The sequence below is a fragment of the Bos taurus genome, chromosome 5, assembly GCF_002263795.3.
Source record: "Bos taurus isolate L1 Dominette 01449 registration number 42190680 breed Hereford chromosome 5, ARS-UCD2.0, whole genome shotgun sequence".
NCBI lineage: Eukaryota > Metazoa > Chordata > Mammalia > Artiodactyla > Bovidae > Bos > Bos taurus.
The window spans coordinates 103877093-103902543 of NC_037332.1; the positions used below are offsets into that span (position 1 = coordinate 103877093).

The window sequence follows — 25451 nt, forward strand, 5'->3', positions numbered from 1 at the left end:
AGATTAGGCACTGAGGGGCTGGACACACATCAGACCCCTGGGCTCAGCGTCTCCCTCCGGATCAATAACCCTCTGCTGCTGCCTGCCTCCGGGCTAGCGAGAAAGACAAGACAAAAACAAGCTTAGGAAAAACCTCTAAAACTATATAAAAATATTTATTCATTAGAAAACAAGAAAACTGACAAACACACATATATATATACATTCCAAGGAAAGCAGCTCAACTCGGTTCAGTTGGGCTGGTTTAAGAGCAAAGCCTTATGTTATAATGACCATTTATGCATTAAAAAACCAAGGAGACAGGCAAACAAGCATTTTACAAAAGGAATGAATTCAGGGTCACTCTTTATAAGACACGTGCACAGCAGGGTTGGGATAGGCAAGGCTGCCCCTAGGACCTGTGCCTGTGAGCAGATGCCCGGCGGATGGGGGTGGTTTTCTTGGGTGTCTCATCTTCTGTCATCTCTGCTGACAGTTCTGTACAAAGAATTGGGGGAATAAGAAAAAGCTGAGTCACAAAGATGGTGAAAAATAGGTCTCAGAGAACAAATGGGACCGTCCTGGACCACACTGCACAGGAAGATGACCTGGGGGTGGGGCCTACACAGTAGGACCCTGTCAAAAGTCAGCCTGGCCCCCGCCCCACCCCACCCCTGCCGGGCTGGGTCTGGAAGGGAGCATGGCACCTTCATCGCTGGATTCATCACTCGAGAAGACAATCCTGAGTTTCTTTCTTGAAGCTCGCTGCTGGGTGTTTGGATGCTGGCGGGTGGTACGGCGGGGCTTCGGTGTGACAAAGTCGTCTGAGGCTGTAGAAGCCACATGCCTGTGCCGAGCGGCTACCAGAAGCAGAGGTGTGGGTCCAGAAGGAAAAAGGAACCTCTATCTGAGAGGAGGGCCCCGCCCAGAATCTCCCAAAGGGCGGCCCCACGTACCAGCTGGCTGTTTTCTGGCTGACGGGGCTCTCTGGTTACTGCCTTGGCCAACCTCAAGTTCCTCTACTGTGTCCAAACCTCTGGTGTGACAGGTCCGAAGCTTCTGCTCAAATTCATCTATTACAGCCTGGAGGGAAAAACAGATTAGAAACAGGCCTGGAAATCGTTATTTCTATGACTAAAAAGAAACAAGTCCATGAATAGAGACGGAGGAATCTTAAATGTGGATCACTAAAGGGAAGAACCCAAATGAGAAGAGCACACGCTCTGTGGTTCCAACTACATGACACCCTGCGAAAGGCGAAGCTGCCGTGACAGTAGAAGGATCAGTGGTGGCAGGACTAGGGGGGTGAGCAGAGGAGCAGAGGACGCTCAGGGCGGGGCGTCGACTGTGAAGTACACACAGTGGTGAGCACAGTCACGATACATTCATCAGCACACACATCACCAGGAGTGAACCCTCCTGCAAATCACGCTCTCTGGGCAACGGGGATGTGTCAAGGCAGGTTCACAGATGTCCCGCGCAGCCTGTGGCAGGGGATGTGGGTAACTGGGGGTACATGAGAATTACTATAATTTTGCTTTGAACCTGAAATGGCCCTTAAGAAAGTCTCCTGAAGAAAAGAAAAAAAGAAAGAATAGAATTGGAGACAGAAAGATCTGGTCTCAGGTCACCCGGTTACTTGGTTGCAATCAGCTGGGGATTAAGTCAGAAACCTGGAGCCTCAGAACACCCGTGTGAGCTGCAGCCTGAAAGCAGCAGGCACCGCGCACCTTGCCCTCGGGCTTGGCCCCACGCCGCAACTTGCCCAAGATGGACAAAAAGGCGCTGAAGATGGACTCGTCTGACAATTTATCGCCAAAGCAGTCGAAATTGTCGAGCATCTTTCGGAGACCCCGCTCTGTGAGGGGCAGCTGAGACACGCAGTACGCCAGGTCCCGGTACTGCCGCTCAGTCCTGCAAGCAGGGAAGGTGTGGTGAGGCTCAGCGGGACCCCCGAGGGAAGGGTCTCCTCTAGCCCCGAGAACCCTCCAGGAAGGCAGCATACTGGGCCGTGCGGAAGCGCTGACACAGCTTCTCCACCAGGCTCTCGGTCTGCTTGTCCTTCGTGATGTAGGAGAGCAACTGCCTGCGGAGGGGAAACGGATGGACCACCTTGGGGGCGGCCCCGAGCCCACCACTGACACCCACGCAGGCCCTCCCCGGCACTCGCCTTCTGTCGCCCTCCTGCCTCAGGGGCAGACCCTTCTCTGCCCTGGCCTGTCCCTCCTGCCCGCTCCCTCACCTCAGGGAAGGATCCACCCCACCCTCCTGAGGAATTTATAGTGTGACTGGAAACTTAGAACAAAAGCAGCTGCCATCCAATGAGTCCTGTTTACATGCTTATCATGTAAGCATATGTTAGGACTTTTATCTTACTGAATCTTCTCAAGAACTAAGGAACAAGTATTTGGGGGCCTCGTTTTACACAGAAGGAATACTACAGAGGCGGGTTGATGCTGAAGTCCACACGGCTCAGAGCATCAGACTGGACATCACACATCACGAACAGGTCTGTGTGATTCCCAAGCCTGCTCTACAAAGGAACAAATGCCCCAAGGCCCAAGGACTCTACTTCATGATGGTGTGGAAAGGCTCTTCCTCCACGCCTCCCTCGGGGGCTGACAGGCGGCTGATGATATCTGGAAGGAGGTTATAGATGGCGTTCGCCTGTAAAAGAGAGAGCCAGGTCACAGAGACCAGCACATGACTGCCCCGTCCCTCAGCAGCAAGTCCTAAGCCACCCCACTTCTCACCTTGTTGGAGAGCTCGTTGAAGAAGTTCTTGGCCAGGGCAGCGATCTGAGGGGCAGGGTCGATGAGTAGCACGGCCATCTCGCTCACCTGCCCCTTCACCTTCACCATGTCCTTCAGGATCAGGTGGGTCATCACCAAGGCGGCTGTTTTCCGCACATGCTGAGAGGGGTCCCGGAGGCTAGGGATGAAATCTCACGGCATTAGGACAGGGACTGTGGGCGCACCCGATGGTGGCAGGGAGGCCCTCAGTAGGGAGCCGCGGCCTCTTCTGACAGTACCGGTCGAGGATGTCTAGAGTTGAGTTTGGGGAAAGAGGCCAAGCCTGGTGCCAAGGCTTTAGACGAGAGGCATCAATCCCTTTGGGTCACACCCAGCCAGGGCGTGCCCAGATGTGGGAGGGAGCCCTAAAGACCGGGGGGACACAGTTCTGGGGATTCCCACACCGACTTCTCCAGGGCTGGCAGGGACCGAGACGGCGCTGGGAGGGGTCTCTCACCGAGCATATAGATGGGGTGTCCAGGGGTCCACCAGGTTGGGAAAGCGGATGGCCAGATCCCCAGTAGCAATCATGAGGTTAGAGCGAACGATGGGGAATGAGGACTTTTCTAACATGGTGAACAGAAGACGAAGCTGGGAGTCACAGAAAGTTGCACTAGAAGCAAAGAGAGGATCGTCAGGGAAACCGCACAAGCCCCCACCCCCCTCGGGAAGGCAGTGTCCACCCTGGGGCCCACCTGATCATGCAGAACTTGCCCAGCGCGAGTGAAGCCGCTGTGGAGAGCTCTGGGTTGCTATAGAGACCAGGGTTGTTGCAGACTTTAAGCAGAAGTGGAACAAAGGCAGCCAGTGTCTGTTTGCCTGGTTAAAGAACAAGTCAAGGTGTGGGACGGGCTACCTGGCTGGGGAAGGCTCACCCAGCAGCCCTTCTCACCTTCCAGCAGCTCCAGCTCACAGATGCCGCGGATGAGTTCTGCCTCAGTATCATCAGCTGTGGCCCCACCCAGCCCCATCTCCTCCTCTAAGGTGGACTCAGACTTTGAATTCTGATGGGAAAGCAGCCAGGGATCATGGGTGAGCAGACAGTTTTGATTCCAGCCTACCCTTCATTTCACATGAATGGATCTGGGGAAGGGCAAATTCTGCAAAGCTCTTCACAGGCTTGTCACGTGTATCTGAAGAGCAAAGCCTCATGAATTAAATAGGAAAAGTACTAAATCCCCTCCATTTGTGTCTAAAGTGGCCAAAGCATCCCACATCTCTTCCGATTCATCCTCATAGCAGCATATAACTTCCTGAACAAAATAAATCGATGGAACCTGCCAGACAACGGCTCAAGGTCACAGAGAAGGTGAGACTTTACCCCACTGCTGCAGGACTGTATCTCATTTGTCTGCCAGACATCACTGCCTCTAGTGGAGAGAACACAAGGTCCCATCAGGGGCCAGGCCCAGTCTCCAAGGCTGCCAGCAAGGGGTGGGAGTGTGCAGGGTCTAGCAAACACTGCCTCGGGCACAGCCTGGATTTTATGCTGAGGCCCCTACCTCGATGTTCTGGATTTACCTAAAACACCTCGTGGGTGATCCATTTATGTTCTCACTAATCGTTTCCAGGTTATCAGGAGCAAGGAGGCAGAGCCCCCATGAGCTCAATGAATAGGCGAGAAGCAGAGCTCCCCAGAAGGAACGTAAAGGACCTGAGGGCCAGAAGCGAGTCTGGGCAAGACTTGGGGCAGGAACTCCAAAGCGCAGGCGCGCCGCTCACCTTCTCCTTGGGCTCCTTCCTCTTGTGTTCCTGTTCCTCCCGCAGGACTCGGCGCCGACAGAGCTCTCCGCTCACAGCCTGCTCCAGGTGCACCAGCTGCTGCAGAGCCACGTCCCCGGCCAGGGACAGCAGGTTCATCAACAGGAAGGTGGGGAGCACGGGCGTCTCCTCTGCAGGGCGGGGGCAGGAAAGCAGGGAGAGAAAGGCCATCAAGTCTCACAGGCCCCCGCACTGTTTTCTCTGATGGTCCCTGGCTCACGTGCTCTATACCCAAGCAAGGAGCAGGAGGGCTTCCCTGGTAGAGAATGGTAAACAATCCACCTGCCAATGCAGCAGACGCGGGTTTCCATCCCTGGCCCGGGAAGATCCCACATGCCTTGGAGCAACTGGGCCCAGGTACCGCAGTTACTGAGCCTGTGCTCTAGAGCCTGGCAGCCACAGCCACGGAAGCCCTTGTGCCCTAGAGCCCACGCTCCACACTAAGAGACGCCGCTACCAGGAGAAGCCCATGCACCACAACTACAGCGTCATCCCCACTCACTACAACTAGAGAAATGCCCGCGCAGTTAAGACTGGGCACAGCCAAAAAGAAATACAATTATTTAAAAAAAGAAGCAAGACATGAGGGTGGAGGGCATGGTAGCAGTGACTGTGCAGCCTGAGTGACAGAAAGGGACAGGGAGGGCGGAGGGGGTCAGAGTGGTTGCAGGAGGTGGTGGTGTCAGGGGCTGCTGCCATGGGCCCACCACCCCCCTGCCCACTTACGGGGGGCCTCCTGGTGGTCACTCTTCTCCTCCAACTTCTCCAGGGCCTGCTTCGCACAGTCCTGCAGTATCCGGGCGCAGATCACCTCGGGGCCCTCAGCCAGCTGGTAGATGAGGGCCACAGCCGCCTCCTTGAACGGGACCCAGAGCGGGTCTGGGTGGATGCTGCCTGCACAGGAAGAGGGGGAAGCTGCCACCACAGACAGAGGAGCCCTTCTGCCCCAGGCTCTGCGCGGCAGCTCACCTTTCGTGACCATCTCACGCAGCCGCTCAAACAGGCGGTGCTCCTGGGGCAGCCGGAAGGGAGGGTGACGTTCGCCCATAGAAGGCTGTTAAGGGCAGGGAAGACAACGCGGGTGAGTGTCGAGGGTGGACAAGGGGCACCCACTCTCCCTAGTTTGGACGTCACCACCCCACGTGCCTTCCTCCTGTCCAAGATGTTGGCGATGGCGTGGCACACCTGCTGGGCCAACCTGTAGTCCGGTGGGAGCTTCTCGTCCAGCCCTATATTCACCAGGGTGTCCAAGTTGCTTCCCACAATCTCTGGCTTTCCTCTAGGAGAAGAAGCCGTAGAGTTAAAGCCACTCAGACACCTCTGTGTGGGGAACACCACCAAGGAGGGTAGGAGCCAGGTCCCAACCCAGGGCTTCGTGAGCCCTGGGGCACTACGTGTGGGGCCGGCCCTCAGCATCCCTCGCGCGCCACTGACCACTCTGCTGGGCGGGTTGGAACTGCCTCCATTTAGGCGGCGACGCACACGCAGAGCGCAGCCGGCCCAAGTGCTCTCACTGGAGCAGTAGTAACGGTCCTCAGGGAACCTTTCTCTTCTCGCTCACCCCTTGGCCTGTCTGATCTGAGCCTCACCGTGCCATCATCCCAAGCAGCATGACGGAGGAGCAGCGCTCCAGAGGGGAGCAGGGCACCTTCTCGGTTGCCCGCTCCCACAGCACCTGGGTCACTGCTGGGCTCAATTCATCCTTCTGCACAAACTCACAGATCTGGAGAGAAAAGAAAAAGGGCTCAGGCCCCAGAGTAACAAATTCCCTGACACCTGGTCTGCCTCCTCTGAAGAGAACACTGAGAACCCGAAGTGGAGAGGAAACTCCTTAGGCAGCTGAAGATGTAAAGCTGGGGTCTGGGAGATACCTCCACCTCTGCTACTTTCTAATCTCCTGCCTGCAAACGTTTCTTTAGATGACGTGCGGAAACTGACCTTGCCGAGTGTGCACATCTATAGTCTGGACAACACTTTGTGGAGATTTCTAGTAGGTTTTCTCACTGCTAACATCAACTCAATGTGTCCCAAATGGATACCATCATCTTTGCCTTTTCATTTTGCCAGTGACAACACCATGAATAGTCTCATATGCTTCAAACCTCTGTCACCTAATTTTTAATGCATCGCTCATTCCACCTTTTCTCCCTTTTGTCTTCCATGAAGTGCCACTCTATAGATGTTCCTCCCATCCCTGAAGTCCAGATCCCTGTCACTGCACACCGGCAGCAGTCTCCAGGAACATTCCCTGCTTTGGCTCCCACCAGCCTGTGTGCTGTGCTCTCCCAGACGTCTGCTTCATCAGGCCACAGCATTGCTCACCAAGTACTGATGGAAACAGCTCTCTGTGGCCTGCTGTATGGGCTCCTGGCCAGTTGCTGCCCTGCGCCATCTCAGGCCAGGCGCCTCTAGCAGGCTTTTCTTTTCCGCAGTGAGGAGAAAATGAGGCTGGTGGTGCTGCTCCTCCCAGTGGAGGCTCGTGGTCAGCACCATCTCTCCCTTGAGCCCTACCACCCAAACCCTTCAAAGTAGCTCTGTCACACTGAAATGCTGGGGCCCCTGGCCGCTAAGGTTCAAGTCCTAGATCCCACAGATCTTCCCAGTTCAGCTCCAACCCATTTCCAGCTTCACTATCTTTTCCAGGTAACAATCTTGGGCCAGAACGCAACGGTCTTCCTTGTACAACACAGGCAGTGCTCTTGCTCAGGTCTGTCTGAAATGTTTCCCCTCCTCTCTTGAATTCTCTAAATCTGATGCATCAAGATCCAAATCAAGTCCTGCCACCTTCAGGAAGCTCTGCCCTTGACTCGGAAGCTCTGCCCTCAACTCTTCGACCTGACACTGCTCTCTTCTCTACTCGTCAACATAACGTACCAGGCAGGAGTATGGTTTCTGGAACTCTGAAGCCTGAGATTGAATCTTAAACTTTGTCGCTAACTGGCTGAAGCTAGCCAAGTTCTTTAAGCTCCCTCTACCTCAAGTTTCTTATTGGAAAACGTAGATAATAATACTGCCTCCTAGAGCCATTGTGAGGATGAAACATGTTAATACGAGCAAAGTGATTAAATTAGTGCCTGGCATAATGTGTTATATTACTGTCGCTACAATAACTGTTACCTATACCACTTAACTATCGGCTGCATTGCTCTAAAATGTTTTATGTTTTTTGGCTGCCAACTAGAGTTGAAAGCAGATAATCTTATATTTCTTTGAGGGGCTAAGTAAGTTGCTGAGCACACCATAATCTTACTAATATTTGCTGAGTGAATAAGTGGAAGTGAGCATACTTACGATTTCCTCAAGACACTGAATGGTCCCAACTGAGGCGTCCACCAGCAGCAGAGAGAGATTGTGAATCAAAGTCTGGGCCTTGGCTCTATGGGAACAGCAGAGATCAGGGGTCATTAAAAGACGGAGAAGCTAAACCTGGCAAATAGGTTATTAGGCAATCCCGCCAGTGTCAAACAATAAACAACTATTTCAGATACACAAAGAGAACAAACTAGTAGTTGCCAGTGGGGAGAGGGGTGGGGGAGCGGCAATATAAGGGGTAGGGGACTAACAGGACAAACTATCCTGTGTAAAATAAGCTACAAGGATGCACTGTGCAACATGGGGAATATTTTATAACTAAAAACAATATAACCTTTAAGGATTATGAATCACTACAATCGACACTTGTAACTTATATAATGTTGTATTATATTTCGATAAAAAGAAACAAAAATAAACCAAATAACTGCTTAGGTTGGGTTTCACTGGGAGTTCCCTCCCCCAGTCCATCACAGACCTACTGCCTCTGGGTCTACAAGTCCCCTAGGAGGAGCCCACTCCCCCACCTCCCCTCAGGAGACTAGACACCTCCTGGGAGAGGCTGACTTCAGGAAGTTAGCAAAGGCAATGCAGCCCGTGTACCTGGCGGAGTCCCCCTTGGGTTTGAGATAAAGTTGGCGGTAGGCATTAAGCACAGCATCCCGGACACCAGGCTCCTTCGACCAGATGAGAGGCAGCATGCGGCGCACCCCAAACAGGGCCTGAGGTACCCCAAATTGGAACACCATCACAAAGAATTCAATCACCTCCTGCACCACTGAGAGGACAGACACAAATGTCACCTATCAGTGCAGCGAAACGCCCCAACACTTAAAGACAGAACCTCTCTTAATGTAGCAACATGTGAGGGGACACCCTCCCCATTTTTCCTGAGGACCCCACCTCTCTCCAGTGCCCTGTCAAATGCTATATGCACACTCCACAGGGCTACAGCAGCCACATGGAAGTAGAGAATCTGGGCCCTTCAAAGGAGCAGACGGACATCAATCAAGTACGGACGGGATGGGTCCTTCCAACCACAAGCCCTGGCCTCTGTGGTGGGGATGCCGGCACACCTGTCGTCGTGTGTTCGTACATCATCTTGCTGATGATGCCAATGGCCTTGGTGATCTGCAGGGAGAAGCTGTGGGCATCCTGTAGGTATTGCACCAGCAACTCCTGCTTCACCAGCTCATCACTGCATTCCTCAGGCTCTGACCCACTGGGCTTGTCCTTACAGCCAGTCTCTCCTGGGCCCAAGTTCCCTGCAGCCGCCTGGGGATTCTCCTCCTGGGTGGGAGCTGCTGGGCCTAGAGTTAGAGAATTACAGGATAGTTTTTGTTCAAGGGTATATGGGGAAACCCAACAGTTCTAAACATCCATGAGAATGTGTTTCTACCATAGGAAAGTTTTGTTTTGCCATGCTATGCGGCTTGCAGGATCTCAGTTCCCTAACCAGGGATCAAACCCATGCCCCCTGCAATGGGAATGTGGAGTCCTGACCACTGGATTTCCAGGGAACTCCCAATAGGAAAGTATAAATTTAGAATTTAGTCTAAAATATCTTGGTTCATTTCTCAGAAAAGATTTCTTGAGTCATCTATGGCTTGAAATACCCTTCTACTCCCTGTGACTATGGATCTCAGGCCTGTGGGTTGCTTCCGTTCCCAAGCAGACACATTGCAGACCCCGCTCTGGCCTCTTTCAGTGCCAGGCTGTGAGTCAGGTCAGTGTCTGACATAAAGTCAATGGGCCATAAATACTAGCTGAAGTGTCTTGTTTGCTGACTGAAGAAGGAAAAGGAATTTACCTTTGAAGATGGTTCCTAAGAGACTGAGGAACCTGGTCTCCTCTGACTCATCCGGGTCCACATGACAGAAGGGTTCAGACTCCTGGAAGCGGCCCATGGCTTCCTGAGTGAGGATGACGGCCTGCCTGACAGAACACGGCCTGTCACCAATCCTGCCCCCTTGAGAGCGTCACTGCAGCCTGTGTCAGACAGCCTAGCTCACAAATCCACCGAGAACCCAGACCTTCCGGTGGAGAACTCTGTCACTTGTGTGAAAAGGGGGCGGGGGGAAATGAAGCTAAGTTTGGCTGTGTGACTAAACATTATCTCTAGAAGGAGGCGCTTAACCACTACTGTTGCTGCTCCATGGGAAGGGAACTACGTGGCTAGAAAGCAGGCTTGGAAGAGATTTCTCATTTTTAAAAAACGTATCATTAAAGAAAGTATACATGTGTATAACAGTTACTCTGCTGTACAGCAGAAATTAGTGCACCATTGCCAATCAACTGTATTTCAATTAAAAACATATATATATATATATAGTTTCCCAAAGGTGAACTCTAAACCTAATGGGTCACGAGAGAATACTGCATTCTTTCTCATACTTGTAACTAGCTTTGGCTAGCAACTGACGGATTCGTCCTTCCACCTCTTCGGGGGTCTCTGTCTCGGCAACGCCCTCAGACATCCCCTCTCCTTCCTGGGGAAGCATCAGCAGCTGCTGCAGGGTAGCTTTCAACTCTGGCAGCATGGCCTCCCACTCCTCAGCGGGGTCTAGTTCTGCGGCTGAACGAGAAGGTTTCAGACTCTTGCCTTGAGCTCCCCACTGTGGGGAAAAGGGTGTCAAGGTTGAAAGCTCCCCCAGAGCCCCTACTCACAAGGCGCTGTGGCTCGCCTCTGGGCCCTCATCTCTTGTAATTTCTGGGTCTCCTTCTGCAGTGGTCCAGCAAGGTCAGTGTCACTAAGCTACCAAGAAACAATGAGTATCAGGATCATTGACTCGTGGAATTTCACCTGTTTCCATTTAATCCCTCTTCTGGGTGGGCCAAGGGCTACGTACCTTGCAGGAAAAGGGATTATTGGCAAGAAAGCTGGCGAGCAGTTGGATGGCACTTTTACAGACCAGCACCGACTTGTCTGCCAGACGCCCCACAGCTAAGGCCACCACTGCCTGGAAACGCATCAGGGGCAGAGCCTGTGGGGAGGCAGGAGGAGAGGATCAGATCCCAGCCCACCCTGGCCATAATGTCAAGATGATGGTGAAGTGCACTCTACATGTGCGAGGCACTCAGCTGAGGAAACTTTTCTACGGGATGTGAACAGCTCTGGAATACTGTGTGTATTAAGACAGTGTAGTTCTTGAATGGAGCCAGAATCCTTGTCCCTGATAGAGGAGGACCTTTACTATTGGCAGTGAAATCCTGAATTCTAGACTCTTCTTTGACACAGCTACTTTTCTTTTTTTTCCGGCCTGCACAGAGGGGTTCTGTGGGTCTCTATCACATCAATGGCCACTCACCTTCTGCTGGACGATTCGGGTGAAGAGCTGCAAAACGCGGCTGCGCACAAAGGAGTTGACGTCGTGGCAATGGGCCTGCAAAGTGTCTAGGAACTGGTCCCGGGTGTCCCGGGATGCCGCCTCCAGCTGATCCCCACTCAGGACCTGCAGCACCATCTCTGCCATGGCCGCCAGCACAGCATTGCGCATCATGTAATTCTGAGGGAGAGCGAGGCTGGTGGGGGCTCTGCACCCCCACCCTCACTGTCCTTGCCCTAAACTCTTATGCTGCTCAGCATCGGGACCTCAGTTCCCTGGCCAGGGATAGAACCCGCATCCCCCTGCATTGGAAGCTTGGCATTCACCCTGAGGTCACTGGAAAAAGCTGAATGCCAAAAGGGCCTTGACTGCTCAGAAGAGAATGTAGGGACAAAACAAGTAAGAACCCAGAGCAGTACCCCTTCCCCTCCCCTCCATGCAAGGAGGTAGCCATGGTGGCAGCTGAATGTGAAATCACATCCACCCACCAATACATGTTGCAGAAGCATTAATTACCACCTTGCTTCTGAGGCCTCAAAGCCTTTGATCCTTACTAATAACACTGCCTTCCCTCACAATCCCCTTCCCACAATTCACTGACAGAGAAACAGCAATCAGCCCTAGGCCTGACCATGTGCACTGCAGAATCTGATGGGAGAACAGTTTAGGGTTTTTGCCACGCCGAGAGCCAGAGAATGGGATCTTGCAATCTAAAGTCATGGTATCAATACATTAGGTGAATGAGTCGATTATCGTGGTTCTTAACATTCACTGAGGAGAGCTAATATCAGGTTTGGGAAGGAGCCAGGTTAACACTGAGGACAAGAGAACTGAGAGAGGTGATATGGGAGCATCTGAGAGCCGGGTGGCAGAAAGGGGCTTCATCCTGCAGAATGGATGGACCCAGAACCACAGCTGAGTCTCTCACTGACTTAAGCTGTGGAACTGTCATCTCTCTACCAGGTTGAGATGAAACCAGTGTGAGACTGACATGGCCCTTTAATTCAATAAACTTCATCTGCTTCTCTACAGGAAGGAATTGCCACAGTGATAAGCCGAGACAATTTGACTTCATGTGAAAGTTACTACCTTCATGTTAAGAAACAGCCTTTCAAAAATGGACTCACAACCCACTGACCAAGCGACCACCTACCTCTCCATCCAGATGGTCTAGCAGAATGCACATGCTGGACATCAGGATGGCTGGGATGCGCTCTGCTAGTTCCGTCAGGAAGGCCGCAAAACCCTTTGCCCCCGTAGGGTCCCGACTCAGCTCCTGGGGACACTTCTGTCCAATCTCTCTACACAGGGGAATAAACACAGCCAGAGCAGCGTAACCTAATCACTTAGGTCCCGGCAAGAATTAAGTTGACATCTAACATCTGCAGGGGGCTTCCCTGGTGGGTCAGATGGTAAAGAATTGAAAGGGTAACAAAGGAAGGCCAGAGGTGCCCAAGCGGCAGGAGGAAATAAGCTGCAAGTGGCAGCCTTTTTGCCCTTCTCTACAACAAAATTAAAGGGGCTTCTAATAGCACCTGGTTCTGCCTTGAGCTAACCAATTTTTCTTATGGAAATATTTTTTTAAGCTATGTTAGTGAAATGATGTATTTGCTTTGGAATCTGCCTTTCTTCAAAATAGTTTCACCTAAGACTAACCTTTTTTTTCTCTTCTCAAACCTTGGGGTGACAATGGCTCAACAAACCAGTATTCATGTTAATTGTTTTACGGCCAGGGATGACACACTTTGTGCCGCCCTATCTCAAAAATGCATATTGTGGGAGAGGGGCCTAGTGAAACTCCCTCAGCCTTGAGGAATCTCTCTTATCTGATTAGCAGCTTGCTAACAGACACAAAATGCCTTGCTAAAAACCAGCAACAGGGCACTCTTTCTGTCCTCTTCTGATGTCTGTGTCAGAAGCTTTCTCTCTCTCTATTATACTTTAATAGAACTTCGCTACACAAAAAGCTCTAAGTAGTCAAGCCTCATCTCTGAGCCCGGATAGAAATCCTCTCCTCCAGAGGTCACGAATTCTGGTGTAACACATAGCTTGCAGCAGCAAGCTTTCAGAATCTGCCTGCCAATGCAGGAGTTCAATTCCTGGGCTGGGAAGAACCCCTGGAGGAGGAAATAGCAACCCACTCCAGTATTCTTGACAGGGAAATCCTATGGACAGATGAGCCTGGCTGGCTATAGTCCATAGGGTCGTAAGGAGTTGGACATGACTTAGCAACTAACAACAACATCTGAAGGAAGGTAGTGTTACACAGAGAATTTGTCTCCAATATTCCTCTTCTACCTGAGGAAAATGAGAATTAGAAACGTAGAGAAGGCAGGGTCACCTTACGATCTCTCCTACAATGCTCTTCATTCCGTAATCAGTTGCCCAAAGACTCACAGCCGCCACCAGGATGGATGCCAGGTGCTCAAAGTGCTGCAGCATCTGGATGATCTTCACAGTGGCACCTGCGGGGTCCTGCACATGAGCCACGACCCTGGGCCTCGGGAGGGGTGGGGAAAAGGAAGGGCCGACTCACTCAGCATGTGGTTATAACGGGTCAAAGCTACACCCAGCAGGTGCGTTATGGCTTCTCGGGTAGGGCGGTTCTTCTGGTGACTAATGGTGGGGTTCTCCAGGAGGCGGTAGCAGCAGCCAGTAACCAAGCTGAGACAAGAAGATTGAGATGATGACATCAGTGGTCTGGACTCAATTATACTGCCCTTGCCTCATTCGTTCTATCTCTGCTGCTGCAGTCAGGGTCCTATACTCTATCACCTTCTGCATCTAGTTGCTTTGCTGACCGCCATGTAGGTACTCCCTCCTTCCCACAAGTTATGATGTCTGCACAGAAGCTGAATATATGATAAAAGTCAGACAAAATCACTGATGACTTCTCAGTGTTGAATGGCCAACTCAGTCCTCATCTTGGCTGAACTTTCAGCTGCATCTGACACAACTGGTCACTCCCTTTCCCTTGAAACATGCCTCATCTGGCAGCAGGAGCCCAGGCTCCGCTCTGTTTCTTAGCTGGTTCCTCCTCAAATCACTCTCCTGATGCTGGAGCACCCCGAGGTAGTCCTCAGATTTCTGCTCTCTTCTAGCTATGCTTACTGATTTACTGATCTCATTCAGTCTCATGGCTACAAAAACCATTTATATAAACACGTTACATTCCCAAATGTGTGCTCGAGCTCAGATCTCTCTCCCTTACTACTTCACTTTGTACATTTCACACCCAAAAGTGACATTACTTGGATGTCTTAACGGGCACCTCCAACTTTCTACACCCAAAGCAGAACTTCTGCTTTCTCCTTAAACACAATCCCACAGGCTTTGTTATCTCAGTTACTGGCAGCTCCATTTTCTCAAATGCTCAACCCAGAACCCAAGGTGAGTCATCCTCGACCACACCCTTCCTCCAACCTCTAATGCATCTGCCAGCTCATCCTGTAGACTCTCCTTAAGGAACAAATACAGACTGCACCCACGGCTCCCCATCTCCACTCCCTCTTGGGTCTAAGCTACGGCCATCTCCTGCCCAAGTCACCGCCACAGCCTCCTAGCTGGTCTCCCGCTTTCCTCCTTTCCTGCCAGTCTGTTTTGACACAACAGCCAGAGTGACCTTGTTAGGGCAGCCAGACCACCTCACTGCCCTGCTTGGAACCCCGAGGGGCCCTACCTCATGCTGATGGTGAAGTCACTGTGATGGCCTAGGGGCCCTGCAGTTGGCTCCCCCTGCCCCGACCTCACAGCTCAGCCCTCACCTTGTCTCAGCTGTCGCTCTGGCCTCAGTGCTGTTACCTGGACCTGCTCAGCACACTCCCTCCTTGGTACCTATTTCCTACCCTTGCTCTGCCTCCCGTTCTCCTCGTGGCTCTCATTACCTCCTTGAAGGCTTTGCTCAAATGTCACCACCTCAAAAAGTCTTGCTAGAGTCACTGATACAAATTACAGCCCTTTCCCATTACACTTCCCACCCCTTCTGTTTTTCTCCACAGTAATAAACCTGAAAGCATACTATATATTTTGCTTATTTAAAAAACTGTCAATAAATAAATAAATAAAAAATAAAAAACTGTCTTCTGCTCTAAAATACAAACTCTTAAGAGAGCAGAAATGCTGGTTTTCAATATCTTTAATGATACCAGCCACGTACCTAGGAGATTCTCTGTAAATACTGTTACGTGACTGAATAAAGCTGTTTCTAACCTTTGTTGTCTACTTCTGAACAATTCAACGTAACTGGCACACGTCTATGTATTAGACAGAACTGCAGCATGAAATGAAGCATTTCAAAAGCATCTCTAACACCAGAGCCCTCATTCCTCACAGCCAGCATCCCCTGGCGCAGTCACCACCCACCTGACAAACTCCTCTTCGATTATCGAGTGGTTCCACAAGTGACGGATGTCCAACTGGAGCAGCTGTGTTAAAAGCTGAAGAATTGGTTGCCTCTCTTCCTCCCAGTCAAAGCCATGGGTTGCCTTGGCCCGGGATTTCCTACCCTAAAAAAGGATATATTGAGCCTGGTGGGCTGCCGTCTGTGGGGTCACACAGAATCGGACATGACTGAAGTGACTTAGCAGTAGCAGCAGCAGGAAAAAATGAGGAAGAAAAGAGGATCACAATCTGTTAGTCTGAGTGCCCAAGCTATCCAGTGTCAAGACAAGGTAGAAGGTAAGACAGAAGGATTACAAGTTTCAAAATATGAAAGAGCTGCTTCTCAGCAAAAGTTACCCTGTGATACTTCTGAGTACCTTCTCATAAACTTTAAACAAGGACCAAGGGCAGAAAGGGAAAGGATTCTCAGAATCACTGACTTCCATCTTTCCCACCAACTCCCCCATCTCCCCAGACCCCTTATTAAGTGAGCCAGGAACACCAAATTACCTTCCCGCCTAGCTCCACGTCCATGAGACCCGTCTGGCTGCTCGTGGTCTCAAAGGACTCCAAGAGGCGTATCAGAGCATAGCAGTTCATCTTGAGGGCATTCAGGTGGGCGCTTCTGTCTGACACACTCAAAGCTGCATCATCCAAGATGGCAGGGAGTTCCTGGGAGTGGCGGGACACCACTGCAAAGGGCAGGATCTGGGGTCAGTTTCACTCACGCTACTCACACCACCCAACTTCAAAGCCCCAGCATTTGCAGCCATCAGATTACCAAAGATCTGTGTTTCATCTCTCAGTGGCCACAGCACAGGCTAAGTCCTCTGGACACCTGACCCTGATGTCCCGAGCATGCCCTATCCCTACTCTCTTACTCGTTACCCCATGTTCTCTCTGGCAACGGGAAGAACAGCCTCCATTGAAGAGAGGCAGCCCACAAGTAGGAAGAATATTGTCGGTCTGCCCTTACAGTGAACACACATTGCTCTGTATCGCCCACCAAGATTACAGACCTAGTAGGTCAGAGGTCCCGGGCTTAGCCAAACCAACTGATTCACCACAGCCTTGATATCATCACATGGCTGATAAAATGCAGCAATCAGCAACATACACCTTCCATCCCCTACCCCCTTCCCATAAACACCTTTTATGAGGAATTCCAGTGTGTCTTCCTTGAGGCCAGGGTCTATACTTCGAAAGTGACTATGAGGGAAAGAAAGTGCCGGGGGTGAGCCAGGAACCTGCAGAGCCCATTCTAACAGATCAGATCAAACCCAAGGAGTCTAATGCTTATAAAAACATGTGCAATCACTCGTCTGAATAAATACGGTGGCGAGCTAGGGTAAATGCTCATGAGAAGAAATATCAGCACCCAGAACCAAGTATCAGTGAACTGTAATATGGAATTTCCGGACTAACATGCAAAGTTAGGGCAAATAGCCACTAATTCTTTTGAAAGTACCAGAGGAGCTACGTTACTTACTGCAGGATGCTGTAGATGGTATCAAAATGCTCCAGCACGGCCAAGGGCCCCTGAGCTCGAAAGGCGGTCTGAAAAGCTGTAAAGGTGAAAGAAACTGATCAGTACAGAGAGAGAGGCATTTCTGGTTAATTCTGTTCAAGACAGAAAAAAATGGAATTAACTGATTTTCTTGGTAGAATCACTAAAGGACACAGTTCATTTCAATGTAATCTATTAAAGTAACACCTGACATTTTGTCCTGTTTTATCAAAACAATTGAGTTTTATTACTCCATCTCTGATCGAGATGAAGCAAATAGTACTGTGTCTATTTTGTGGCAAAAGAAGTTAAATGTCAGAGTAGTTTTGTGACTTGTCCAACTTACTAATGAATACAAACCCAGAATCTTTTTAAGAGTCTGAAATGATAAAAGTAGTAAAAACAGTAGAGTTCCTGTATTCTTCACCCAGACAATGGTAACATCTTGTATTACTATAAGGATCTATTCTAAACCAGAAAATGAACAGTAACTGCACGCTAATGACTAACCTGTAGAGCTTGAGTTTTGCCAGCTGTTCTAATTCTATCCTTTTCCCAGGCCAGGAGTCAACCTAGGACACCACATTGCATTTAGCCACCACACCTCCTTACTTTCCTCTGATCTTTGTCTTTGACACTTGAAGTGTTGTTTGCCAGTTATTCTATAGAATGTTCCTCACTCTGGGTTTGTCTGCTAGTTTCTCATGATTAGGTTGAGGTCATGTGCTTTTGGCTAGATCACTGAGAAAGGGAGGCTGTGTCCTTCAACCATTATACCCAGAAGGACATGATGCCTTATTCCTGGCAATGTTAACTGATCAGTCGGTAGGGTTCACCAGGTGTCTCCACTGCAAAGTTACTATTTTCCCCTTTGCAACTAATAAGTATCTTGTGGAGGGAGATACTTTGCAACTATGCAGACATACTGTTTCTCACTACATTCTGCCCCTAATTTAAGCAACAAGGGATGACTCTTACCTGACACAAAGATTACTTTTATTAAATGGTGGTTTGCCTATCTCTATCATTCCTTTTATATAGTCACTAATGGGAATGCCACTGTAAGTATGAGCTTTCCCTTCGATACATAATTTATGTATTCAGTTATGTATGTCAGAATGGGCTCATGAGTGTTTTATTGTTTTAATCCATTCCTATTACTTTTTCTTCTGTCGTTCAGACAGTCCCGTACTTGACCACTAGGAGCTCCTTCCACCCAGACTGCAAAATGCAGGACATACATGTGTGTAGGTATAAATGGACATACTCCTATATCTATTTTTACCTCTGCTGCTGCTAAGTTGCTTCAGTCGTGTCCGACTCTGTGCGACCCCATGCACTGCAGCCCACCAGGCTCCCCCATCCCTGGGATTCTCTAGCCAAGAACACTGGAGTGGGTTGCCATTTCCTTCTCCAATGCATGAAAGTGAAAAGTGAAAGTGAAGTCGCTCAGTCGTGTCCGACTCTTAGCGACCCCATGCACTGCAGCCCACCAGGCTCCTCCATCCGTGGGGTTTTCCAGGCAAGAGGACTGGAGTGGGGTGCCATTTTTACCTCTAGTGTATATTAAAAACATAAGTTCATTTATGTACTTGCTTAATCCTAGTATGCACATGTAACAGTTTCAGAACTGCTAACCCACACCCCTTTAAAAAAAATTTACTAACTACCTGACGCTAATTGTGTAAAGCTCTTTCATATACAGCTCACAGTCAAAATGCTGGCTTTCCTAGTTACTTAGTTCTCTAGTCCTTTAGTGTGTTCAAACATTTGCAATACACTTAGGTTCATTTGCCTCCATAGACCTGCTTTGATTTACCATGGGCCTACATTTGGAATAATCTGCTATAAATTGAAAACATTGTTAAGTCAAAAATCTAATACTACCTAACCTACTGAATACTACAGCTTAGCCTAGTCTACCTTAAACATGCTCAGAACACTTATAACAGCCTACAGTTGGGGGCAAAAACCACCTAGTACAAAGCCTGTTTTATAATAAAGTGGTGAATATTTCTTGTAATTTATTGAATGCTATACTTCCTCAATGGAGAAGGCGATGGCACCCTACTCCAGTACTCTTGCCTGGAAAATCCCATGGACGGAGGAGCCTGGTGGGCTGCAGTCCATGGGGTCGCTAAGAATTGTAGACGACTGAGCAACTTTGCTTTCACTTTCATGCATTGGGGAAGGAAATGGCAGCCCACTCCAGTGTTCTTGCCTGGAGGATCCCAGGGACGGGGGAGCCTGGTAGGCTGCCATCCATGGGGTTGGACAGAGTCGGACACGACTGAAGCGACTTAGCAGCAGCAGTAGCATACTTCCTCAAAGTGAAAAGCAGAATGGCTATATGGGTAGAGGACGGCTTCAAGTGTACAGGCTGTCTACCCTTGTGATTATGTGGCTGTCCGGGAACTGCAACTGCTGCTGCTGCCCCGTGTAATGAGAGTGCTGCTGTTGCTGTTTAATTACTCAATCGTGTCCGACTCTTTTGCAACCCCATGGACTGTAGCGCGCAAGGTTCCTGTTCATGGGATTTCCCAGGCAAGAAAACTGGAATGGGTTGCCATTTCCTTCTCCAGGGAGTCTTCCCCACCCAAGGATCGAACCTGAGTCTCCTGTACTGGCAGAAGGATTCTTCACTGCTGAGCCACCGGGGAAACCCGGTAGCCTTGCTACCCCTGTATGGAGTCAGTTTTTGAAACAAGTTGTAGATCTAGCTCTTTCTGTGGGTGGGGAGGGAAAGAATTCTGTCAAAATCTTTTCTGTGGCACCAAGTTGGTCTGCCTGGAAAGTAAAGCTTGAACCTGTACTCCATTATCACTGCTGGCTCGCTGACCTGATTCATCACATTACAGTGTTATGTTGTCCAACTATGACCTGGTCCTTTGCAACATTTAACAAACTATTTTATTTCCCCAACTCCTACTGACTCCGTACACTATACTCACAGCACAGCCTCCCCTTTATACGTTCTCTGACCCTTTGCCTCTCTTCCTTCAGTAGATGACCGTTTTCTACTTTACCCAAAGAACGAGACCCAAAGTAATCCTGCCTCTCAGTCAACAAATCATTCCTCCAACACCTTCCCACTTTGTTTCAGTCTCAAGTGAAAAGATTTTCTGTTCCAGCGCTAAGCTGTTCTCACTGCCTTGCCAAAGTCTTATCTCCTTTCTCTCACCTCTGATTTCATCCTTTCCAGGGAACACTCTCTGACAACATGCTCAGGCCCCCACTTCTTTAAAACAAACAATACAAAAACAATCAATGCCTTTCATTTGAGTTTGCTCTCATGTCCCATTAAAATCTGTCTAATCTTTCTCAATTCCCTGAAACCTAGTTTCTGAGATTGATGAATCTAACAGCTATTCTTTCAAAGATTACCTGTTAACCTACTTTTTATTACATTCAATGATTCTCTCCATTCACACCTCCCACTGATCTAGTCTAGTCACACTGCTTACATTTATATTCAGCTTGAACATTTACTAGACTAAGTTACTTAGCTTACCAAGTCTCAGTTTCTTCTTTTGTAAATTGGGAATAATAACAGATCGTATCTCATAGGGCTTTTCAGAATTTTTTGGTCAAGATTAAGTGAGATAATCCATGTGAAGCAGTCAGGGTAATACTTGGCACACAATCTAACTCAGTACTTGTAAGCCATCTCCCATTCTTACAAACCTCCTTCTGTAATCTCGAAAATACAGTAAAGTGAAAATGAGAAAGAAACAAACACTGCTAACATCTGGCTAATTTTTTCAGTTTATCTTCTATGCATACTATTTCAACTGTCAAGGTCATATCACATATTCATTTCTCTGTTCTGCTTTTTTAAAATTATAAACGTGGCTTGAAAAAACATACAACCATGCCAACTATTCTCATCTCAGGACTTCGAGTAGGCCCTTAGTAAGCCTTTTACAGGTTCCCAGGCCTATCTGCTTTCTTCTAGGCATTATTTCACACCTTTTCTCCACCCATAACAAAACAGAATCAGACAGAAGAGAGACTCCAGCTGCGCCAAACTCTGTATTTATCAGCAGGCACTATCTGCATCTTGGTCCACATGCTCTCCTTTCTCTTGCACTGCCGTGGATAAACCGTCCTTGCTCTAATAAAACCATCTCCTCCCGCCCACCCCCATCACATACTCTCTGACCCCCTAAAGGATACTTCTCCAACAATCCTTCTTCCCTCTCCCTCCTGCATCATCAACTCTCCCCTCTCGGATTATTCCCATTCGGCAGGCACGCATGTGTGCTCAGTCACTCCAGTCATGTTCGACTCTTTGCAACCCCATGAACTGTACCCTGTTGGGCTTCTCTGTCCATGCGATTTCCCAGGCAAGAATATTGGAGTGGGTTGTCATCTCCTCCTCCAGGGGATCTTCCTTGGCCCAGGGATGGAAGCCAAGTCTCTTATACCTCCTGTGTAGGCAGGTTGGTTCTTTACCACTAGCACCACATAGGAGGCCCCACATTCAGCATAAACACATGTAATGTTGCTCATCTTGAAAAAAAAAAAAAATACTAAATCCTCCCTTGACTCTGTTTGCCCCTCTAGCTACACCCTATTTCTCTGCTACACCTTAAAGCAAAAAAAAAAAAAAAAAACAACCCACAAACAGAAAGGCTTATCTAAACCTACCATCTCTAATTACCTCTCTCATCCCACTTTCTCACAAATGTATTCCAATCAGGCTTTTGAGCCTACCATTCTGAAATAGTGTTCATCAAGGTTACCAGCAAGTGCCACGTTGCTAAGTCCAGGATTAAATGTGCAGCTGATTTCTCCTTTCCCTTTTCAAACGTCTCTTAATTTAGCTTCCATTTAGCATCTTTGCTCACTTTCTGCCTCAGTGACTGGCCCTTAATTTCTTTTATTAGTTCCTTCTCATCTTTCCAGCCTTCAAATGTTGGACTGTCTTAGGTCTTATGTCTGAAAATGCTTTTCTTCTTCAACTGAATCTCATGGCTTTAAACACCCTCTATATGTTAAATGTTAAATCCCAAATATGTATCATTAGTTGGCACCTCTCCCCTCAACTCCATAATCATATAACCAACAGTCTAAACCTTCTCCTTTCCTACACTGCCCCACCTCAGTAGATGACAACTCCATTCTTCTAGGTGCTCAAGTCAAACAGCCTTATAATCATCCTTGATTCTTCTTTTTCTAACCCTGTAAATCTAATCCAGTCCATCAACAATCCTGTTGACTCTACTTTCAAAATTTACTCAGAATCTAACCTTTTATGATCACCTCTGCTGCCATCACCCCAAGCAAGCTCCCTGGTATTATTTCATTAGCCTTTGAATTAGCCCCTGCTTCTTCCCTTGCCCCTTACAGTCTCTGCTCAACATAGTAGACACTCTTTGTGACGCTATGGACTGCAGTCCACCAGGCTCCTGTCCATGGAATTCTCCAGGCAAGAATATTGGAGTGGGTAGCCATTCTTTTCTCCAGGGCAATCTTCTTGACCTAGGGATTGAACCTGGGTCTCTTGCATTGCAGGCAGATTCCTAATGTCTGAGCCACCAAATGTCCATCTGAGGATCTTCTTAAGAAATGGATTTTCTGATTCAGCAGTTTGGGGATGGGTTTTTTTCCTGCATTTCTAATAAGCTCGTAAATCATGATAAGCTCCTAACTAATGATACTAATGCTCCTGAAGACCACATTTTGAGGTTCAAGACTCTAGAATGATCTGTATTACTTTCCACCTGACCTCTTTTTTCCTAGCATATTCCCCTCCAATCACACTGTCATTTTTCCACCTCAGGACTGACTTTTCCTGTCTGCCCTTCCTTTGGAATCTGCATAGTTAATGCCCTCACTTGTAAGGTCTCTGCTTAAATGTCTCCTATCAGCAAGTCTTTTCTGATCATCCAACATAAAATGCCAATCTATAATGCACACTGTATTCTTTTTCTATATTTAAAAATTCTTCTCCTTGGCATTTACAATTTATTTATTACTTGTTGAAAGCTGTGAGAGAAACAATTTTGTCATCTTGTCTGTTTACTACTGTATCCCCAGTTGAAGAGAACACTTACTGGCAAACAGCATTATCACCAGTAAATGCTTGAATAAATTAAATGATCTGATCATGAGTTATTTAAAGAACTTATATTTAGGGTTCTAAATGCCAAAAGCAATGCAATTGTTATAAAAGATAGAAAAATCCCTTTCCCTACCTCTGCTCATCAGAACAAGGAGCCGTGATCTGGTAACAGTAACGGGGAGGCCAAGAAGAGACAAGCTGCAGTTATATCATCGAGCTGCTTGATAATGAATGAACCCTACTTGCTGTGGGCAATAACAGATTTAATCTCTACTCTCTGTAACTCTCCAAAGCAATCTAACTGATACAAGACACTTCCAAGCAGTACAGTGACATTATGCATGGAGTCTTGTTGATAATTGCAGGAATTGTCTGCGGTCATCTATAGGTTTCAGTGTGTAACTGAACGATACATATATTGTACAGTATTGCTACTGTGCACATATGCTTTTTTCCATCATTGGACATTCCTGGAAATGTGATCTAGACTCTAAAAAACTATTACCTGAAACAGGTCAGGTCAAGTCTCAGACATTTTAGAAGACATCTTCTCCTATAATTCTTAAAACCACCACGACTCTATTCTGGCATATGGTAAGAGGTAAACATCAAAAATTAAATTCTCCCCAAAGACTAATCATATACACCAGAACTGTTTATTGTGTACCTTAAAGAAAGTGGTTAATGAATATATTCTTCATTTAACACAACACTACACAGAAAACAGAAAGTAACAGAAAAGACATGTCCCTCACCCCCATGGAGCTTAGTGGTGTAGTGGAACAGACAGACAATAGAATCAGATGCTGGCAGTTGTTCTGAAGGGCTAGTCACAGTGGCAGCTATGGAGTCTTACCTTTAAGGTACGATGGAAGATGTCTGATGGACAGTACCTCTTGCACGACATACTGATTCACCCCTCCACTTTTCAACAACTCCTCTGGGGATAAGGGCAGATGGAATTCCCATACCTGGGGAGACATCTTTCTCCCAATGGCTCACAGGGCTGGAAGCCAAACAGCAAATAAGTCAGGGTCTACATCTAAAGGCTGTCTTTTTAATCTGCTTCTTTTACTCTTCTCCTTGAATATACATGCTTTTTAGTTTTGCATCAAGCTAATAACATTATCTTAAATGATGTGATTAACCCTGGACTAGAACTGAACTCTAATTGTGACTCTGACACTTGGTCACATCACTTAACCCCCTGGGCCTCATCTGTAAAACAGGATTACTGATCTCTGATTACAAAGTTGCTCTCAGGAAACAAGGAATCAAGGAATATTAAAATATTTAAAGAACTGTAAAGTGGCATATCAATGCATTAAGTTAGCACTCTTATTTCTGGTTTTATGAGAAAACTTAAGTATATAAAGAGGTCTCATCTAAGACCAGAGTGACCCAGTGTGAGCTGATGGGTTTCCTGTCTCCAGAATGACATATCATTAATATTTACTGTTTACTCTGTGCCAGGTTCTATTAGGCTACGCGAACGTCATACCTGATCTAAGTCTCCAAAATGCCCATTTTATGGAGTCCATAGTAATTTGGCTCCATTTACAGATGAGGAAATTGAAACTAAGGAACGTTAAGCGATTTGCTCAAATTCCACTGCGGATCTGACTGTTTCCACCACGTTGTACTACAAGAACACATCTACTACAGCTTAATACCGCATTTCACTGCCGGATGCCAGATTTTCCCGGCCTCTCTTCCCCGCTCCCCCAGAACACCACACCTTACAAGAGAGCTTCACCCGCCGTTCCTCCAACTCGCGTCGTGGGGCTGGAATTAAAAACAAAAACAAAAAAACCCCACGGAGGGCACAATATGCACCAATATGCGAGGCAGCACTCCCGCGGGGAGAGAAACTGGGCAATACACGCCAGGCAGAGGAAAACACCCGTCACCGAGCCCCGCGCGGCGCGGGCAAAGCCACAAAAGTGGAGTTCAAATCTCAACGGCCGCAAGGGACCCAATCGCGACGCTCGCTGCAGAGACCGACCAATCAGAGCGCAGGAGCCGACTGCCCAAGGAGGGCGGGACTTAGATTCCAGCTCCCTCCCCCACCCACGCCGCACTCGCGGCCGCCTTCTTCCCTACAAAGTCCTCTTTTTCCGCGGTGCCTGCTGGAGGAGTCGAGTTCCTAGCTGAGCAGTGGCCGTGCCCCTGGGACAGTGACCCATTCAGTCACCCCCGAGGACAGAAGCCGACAGTTAGAAGGCTTAGGCTCTAGTCCAGCTTCCGCCATCTCGTCTGCTATGTGACGTCCAGAAGTTCACTTTACTCCGTCAGCCTCAGATTTCCTCCCCGGTCAAATAGGGGGA

The 25451-nt window shown here is 48.5% G+C and overlaps 1 protein-coding gene and 1 non-coding gene across 3 annotated transcripts; both read right to left on the reverse strand.

Annotated features, from left to right (window-relative positions):
* Positions 1 to 136: 136 nt before the first annotated feature.
* Positions 137 to 24969, reverse strand: NCAPD2 (non-SMC condensin I complex subunit D2). Of its 2 annotated transcripts, NM_001206711.1 has the most exon segments (32): positions 137 to 477; positions 687 to 839; positions 936 to 1062; positions 1710 to 1893; positions 1985 to 2065; positions 2552 to 2646; positions 2733 to 2910; positions 3229 to 3384; positions 3467 to 3590; positions 3664 to 3775; positions 4494 to 4663; positions 5259 to 5426; positions 5502 to 5586; positions 5679 to 5811; positions 6122 to 6255; positions 7824 to 7908; positions 8448 to 8622; positions 8921 to 9154; positions 9655 to 9779; positions 10239 to 10419; positions 10512 to 10599; positions 10694 to 10828; positions 11153 to 11350; positions 12324 to 12471; positions 13512 to 13635; positions 13707 to 13834; positions 15533 to 15675; positions 16061 to 16242; positions 16701 to 16759; positions 17040 to 17115; positions 23981 to 24130; positions 24863 to 24969. In NM_001206711.1, coding segments are annotated over 31 exon segments (4194 nt in total). In that variant the 5' UTR covers positions 24108 to 24130; positions 24863 to 24969; the 3' UTR covers positions 137 to 391.
* Positions 16306 to 16385, reverse strand: MIR2424 (microRNA mir-2424). Its single transcript, NR_030998.1, has one exon. It is a non-coding gene; the product is annotated as a microRNA mir-2424 (primary transcript).
* Positions 24970 to 25451: the final 482 nt, after the last annotated feature.